The sequence below is a fragment of the Benincasa hispida genome, chromosome 6 (genome assembly GCF_027475165.1).
Source record: "Benincasa hispida cultivar pf3 chromosome 6, pf3_genome.v1.1, whole genome shotgun sequence".
In the NCBI taxonomy this organism is placed as follows: domain Eukaryota; kingdom Viridiplantae; phylum Streptophyta; class Magnoliopsida; order Cucurbitales; family Cucurbitaceae; genus Benincasa; species Benincasa hispida.
In genome coordinates this window covers 23,946,058-23,952,218 of record NC_143483.1, presented here as the reverse complement: position 1 = coordinate 23,952,218, position 6,161 = coordinate 23,946,058, and the positions used below count along the sequence as shown (strand labels likewise).

Sequence of the window (6,161 nt, the reverse complement as noted above, 5' to 3'; positions counted from 1 at the left end):
GTGCATTCTTTTGACACCCAATCCCTCCAAATTGGCTAAGTGTCCTACCCTCAAAGTGAATGGTAGGAGGCACAATGTGATGGTTTGGCATGTGAGCTTCATTTATCGAGTAGGCCTAAAAGGAAGGCTAATGTAAACACTAAGTAGTATGCTTATATGCATAGGTTCAACTCCCATTGGTAAAGCCTATCAAGCCTTAAGGAAGCAAACTTGAAGGACCTGTGAGTGACTATAAATGATTTATAAATGGTTTATAAATATTTTAATAATCCATGCTTTATTGACAATTACTTTTATGTTGGTTATTTTACAAGAAGTTCCAAGCAACGTATTTCTTTAAAGTTTATAAACGCATGCTAGTTAAAAGTTTATGAAATATGCTTTGGTATAATGGTTGAACCATGGTAGTTTTCAAAAGGAGATTCTATGAAATGTTTATGTTACAAGTATTTGTATTATGTTTTAAAGCATATGTGCTCTTAATGTTATTGAGCATGCATTAGCGAATGATGTTCTTGTGAAAAATATGATTTATGAGATCAAGATTTCAGTAAGCATGTTTTATGAAAAATGTTTTCCTATCAGGTATTTTCATCTCAATACTGAAGTATAAGGAGAAGGTAACCGAGCTATACTACCTAGTTTCAGTTACGTTATAATTCTAGTACTGAAGTACTTAGAGAAGGTATCATAATAATTCACTCAGTTTAATGATAAGCAGTGGTACCTTGCCTCAGTTATGATCCTTGACGTCAGGATCCAGTTTGCTCTATATGCACATATGACAGTTAATCAATTCAGTAGGATTGAACCACGAAGGTTCTTTCCTAGCATTGGTTGTAAGGTGTTGAACAAAAGGGTTCTCACCCCAGCCCAGGCTTATGTTTGAGAGATCGAACAAAAGGGTTCTCTCTTAAACATGATATCTGACGATGAGATTGAACCACGAGGGTTCTTTCCTAGCATTGACTAGAAGGTGTTAAATAAAAAAGGTCTCACCCCAGACCAGGCTAATGTTTGAGAGATTGAACAAAAGTTTTATGTACATGTTGCTTAGCATGTTTTAGTTCCAGTATTATGTTTTCTAGCTTTCAGTTTAAGCATGAGATTTATGTTTTTATTAAGTCACTTGCTGAGCGAGTAGCTCATTCTTTCAAATGTTTTTCTTTTCCCAGGTAGTGGTCATCTCCCCAGAGGTTAGCTACCATCCTGCTCTGCCACTTAAGGACTCCAATTAAAAGTCCAAAGTCTGGAAAGAAGTTTTAGGTGTTTACTTTGTAAATGTTTGTACATATGTGTTGCTCATATTAGGGACTAGTAAAGTATATTGGGACCGTTGAACTTTGTATGTGTTAATATGATGTAATTATATTATTGTTGATCCCTGGTGTTCTGAGGTTATTTTTAAAGTTTCATTAGTTTGGTGAATATTATATATGTATTTCAGGGACATAAGTAGGTTAAGGATGTTAGTTAGGCAGTAAGTGCCACAAAAGGGTTGGAAACTACTGTCGTCACATTCACTTCTGGATTAAGAAGGGTAATCTAGGAGGGAATGTGACAAAGCCATATGAGAGATCATAAACCACGAAGCAAAATAGTATCAAGTGAAGCTACTAATTAATCAACAAGGGTTGTTGATGCATCTGGTCCTTCATCAAGATTTTTGAAGAAACCAACACTTTAGGTTAGTCTCGTCCTTTTCAATCGTTGAGAGTGCCTCGACGCAGTGGGCGGATTGTGATACAACCTAACCATTACTTGGGTTTAACTGAAACTCAAGTTGTCATACCAGATGATGGTGTTGAGGATCCATTGTCCTATAAACAAACAATGTATGGTGTAGACAAAGATCAATGGGTCAAAGCCATGGACCTTGAAATGGGGTCTATGTATTCCAATTCAGTATGGGATCTTGTAGATTCACCTGAAGGAGTAAAATCCATAGGTTGCAAATGGATCTATAAAAGAAAGAGAGATGTAGCTGGAAAGGTACAGACCTTTAATGCTAGACTTGTAACAAAGGGTTATATCTAGAGGAGAGGGATTGACTATGAGGAAACTTTTTTCCCTGTTGTTATGCTTAAGTCTATAAGAATTATCTTATTCATAGCCACATATTATGACTATGAAATATGGCAAATGGATGTCAAGACTGCTTTTTTGAATGGCAATCTTGAATAGAATATCTTTATGTCTCAGTCTGAGGGGTCCATAGCTCGAGGTCAGGAGCAAAAAGTTTGCAAGCTTAATCGCTTCATTTATGGTTGAAACAGGCATCCAGATCTTAACATTAGATTTGATAAATGATCACATTGTTTTGTTTTGATCAAAATGTTGATGAACTTTATATCTATAAGAAAATCATCAACGATAAAATAGCTTTCTAGTAATTTATGTGGACGATATCCTACTCATTGGGAATGATGTAGGGTACCTTAATGACATTAAGGAATAGTGTCCTAAGATACCTCAAGAAGTTGATATGAGACCTATTCCCTATGCTTTGATTGTGGCCAGCTTAATGTATGCTATGCTCTGCACTAGGCCAGACATTTGTTATGCAGTGAGAATAGTCAGTTCAATCCAGGGTTAGACCATTATACTGCAATTAAGAACATCCTAAAGTATCTTAGAAGAACGAGGGACTATAAATTTGTGTATGGAGCAAAGGATTTGGTCCTTACAAGATATACTGACTTTGATTTCCAAACTGATGAGGATTCTAGGAAATCTACGTCAAGATCAATATTTACCCTAAACAGGAAAGTTGTAGTATGGCGTAGTATGAAGAAAGGATGTATTGCAGATTCCACTATAGAAGCTGAGTATGTAGCTGCTTATGAAGTAGCAAAGGAAGCAGATTGGCTTAGGAGGTTCCTAAGCGATTTGGAATTGGTTCCAAATATGGAATTACCCATCAACTTATACTGTGATAACAGTAAAGCAGTAGCTATTGTTGATCTATTTATGAAGAGTCTCTCTTTGCTAAAGTGTTTGAGGGTCATCTAGAGAGTCTAGGTGTATGAGACATGTACATTGTATAATCTAGGCAAGTGGGAGATGTGTAATGGATATATGGATACCCTAGTATATTGTATTTATTTACAATAATACCGCCTTTTGGATTATGATATCATATACAACCTATTGACTAGAGTTTTAGTTTAGGTGGAAGTTTGTTGGGTTTTTGCCCTAAAACTCGTAGATAGTAAGTGTTATTAATTGACCGTCGTCAATAAAGATGAATGTTAATTCAATAAATATTATTGTTTGTGTTGTTTGTCTATTTTGTCTTAATAACCCTAAATCCAATAAATTAACATCCAAGGTTGCCTTATGAGTCTTGAACTATATGTGAAGACATACATGGATCAATGTTCAAGATACAGCCTAAAGGTCTATGGTATAGGGATGAGGCTGGATACCTTATTCTGGTAACACTATGGATACAACCCACTTTGTATTTGATACAAACGCAATGATCCAACGCGTTTATGTAGTTGACATGCAAGTGGAGGTATCCTACGCAATGAATTTTCATAAGATCATACCGCGAAATAGTAACCACTAGATGCAACATCGTTAACTAGTTAGGTTCTTATTTCAATAAGATGACCTAGGAAACTTAGTCTTAATCTTGAGTATATTATGAACTCCAGTTCATGAGGGATTATCCTTTGATTTGGATGGGTAAGGGTGGCTAGTTCGCCAACCCAATATGCCTACCATTTTCGGGACGACCGAGTGGGGAGTTGGGAACATGATAATACAAGATGAAATTCACTCCTTCCCGCCTTAAGGGTAAGTAGGTGAGTGTTCCCTTAAGTGGTGTCTCTGAGACTTGAACAAAGGACCCTACCCTCTCATTGGCCCTAAGAAGGATTTCTACACTAGCAGAACTATAAATAGGTTGTTCATTAGAGGAACACCGGTACTTAAGAAGTTAGAGGTAACCCAAGGATAAAACGATAATTTTACCCAGTTGGAGTTATGAACACTCGTGAAAGACTAACTTGTGTTAATGGTCTATATCCATGGCACAAAAATATATTTGTAGTGAGTAAAGTCCAACTATGGGTCTTCAGTGGAGTGTACTGACAGTTAATGAATATTGATTTACTTGATTAATAAGTTTAACCAATTAATAGAGAGGTATTGCACATATACATACGATGTTTATAATAATTATACACACAAAATTAAATTGAATGTATAAATAGTTATTTAATTAATGTGCAAATTATTGAAAATGTCCTAAAACCCGTAGTTCGTAAATATTGTTAACATATTCTTTTTATCAATAAAAGTATTATTTATTGAATATTTTATTCAATAAATTGTTATTAATATTGCATTCTGTTATAAAAATCCAATAAACGAATTCGTGGCTATAATATGAATACTTTAACTTTATGTGGCGACATAAAAGAGGACCTAGTTTTAGTAAATAGCCAAAATAGTCTATAAATAAATGGATAAGATTGGGTACCTCATCCTGGTGACACTATTTGTTACGACCCATTTTGTATACCGATACAAATGATGTGATCCCAAAATCATTCATGTGGAGACATGTGAGTGGGGGTATTTTATGCAATGAGTTTGCATAAGACCCGACCTAGTCACTTTTCTTTATAACGACCGTTTACTGTTAAAACTGACTATTTCAAATTCAATGACCTAGGGTAACTCGATCCTAATCCTGAGCTAACTATGAACTCCTGTTAATTTGGGATTATCCTTTTATTTGCATAGGTGAGAGTAGTCCAACAACACTGATCAATAAGCCTCCTATTTTGGGGATAAGACTGGATAAATAGTTGGGGACATAGTTCTACAAGATGGAATTCTCTCCTACCCGATTTAGGGTTAGCAAATAGGTTGTTCTCTTAAGCGTTAAACCCTGATCTTGAATAATTGGGCCTCATCCTCTCACGGTTGAGAGGGTCATGATTTATTAGTTGGACTATAAACTAATTGTTCAATAGAGGATTAATGGGAGCTTAAGGAGCAAGACGTATTTGTAGGGGTAAAATGGTAATTTTGACCTAGTTGTACGAACGACTTGTGAAAGATTGACTTACTGGTTATGGTTAAAATGGACAGAAATATATCTACAGTGAGGAGAGTGAGGAGAGTACAACTATCGAGCTATAGTGGTATGTCTCGGTAGTTAACGAAAATTGATTATTTTGATCTAAAGAGTTTAGCCAATTAATCTCAAATCGTTGGAGCTCATGATCTGTAGGTCTATAAGGTCACTCTACTAGCTCGTAAAATATATCTTGGATTAGTGAATTGAGTGGATTTGAAATGTTGAGATTCGATATTAGGGTTTTGAATTTGAAGTGTTCAAACTCAATTAGGGTTTTCATTAGTTGTATTTGATACAATTAAAACCTTTAATTTTGTTGAAATTAAACGAAATTGGAGAGTCGAAGTATTTAAATAATGATTTAAATATTAGATGAGGTGAAATATAATATTTAATATTTGATATTAAATTAAATTATTTAATTAATTATTCAATTTTATTCAATTTTGAAATTTGTTCAAAATTGGCAATTTGATTAATTGATTTTTGAAATTCAAAATTATAAAACTCAAATTAAAAACTGAATTTTTGAAAATCAATTTTAATTAAGTTTTAAATTAATCAAATTAATATGAATTAGAATTTTTTAAAAAATAGAAAGTGGGAAAATCCAAAATTAGATTTTTCCACTCAAAATCCACCTCATGCCACTTCAATTTTCAATGGAAATTGAAGTGACATCAACTATTTTAATCAGATATGCATGGTCTTAATGTATATATTGAAGTATTGACTTTCGATTTCCAGCCATGCAAGCTGAATTCTTATTGAAATTCTACTAAAAAATTCATGTCTCCAAACCCTCTTCCCTCTCTATCAAATTCACTTCAATTAAGAGATTCCACCTCTCAATCTGAGTTAAAGAATAGTAGAAAAGGTCTCTGTGGTGGTCTTTAGCTGATTTGAAGTTCCAATTCGTGGAGAGAAACTGGTATTGCTACATCAAAAGTTGTAGTTCTTGAAACCCTTTTCTTTGAAATTTTGTTTCAATACATATTTTAAACTTAAATTAAGTTTAATTAGAGTACTTATTGATTCCGATTTCTTCTGCTGTATGTTAGTT

The 6,161-nt window shown here is 34.2% G+C and overlaps 1 protein-coding gene across 1 annotated transcript; it reads left to right on the top strand.

Annotated features, from left to right (window-relative positions):
- The first annotated feature begins 1,833 nt into the window (after nucleotides 1-1,833).
- LOC150035523 (secreted RxLR effector protein 161-like) lies at nucleotides 1,834-3,012 on the top strand. The gene is made up of 2 exons (XM_090314344.1): nucleotides 1,834-1,935; nucleotides 2,548-3,012. The coding sequence occupies exons 1-2, from the start codon at nucleotides 1,834-1,836 to the stop codon at nucleotides 3,010-3,012; spliced, it is 567 nt and encodes a 188-aa protein (XP_090170470.1).
- The last annotated feature ends 3,149 nt before the right edge of the window (nucleotides 3,013-6,161 follow it).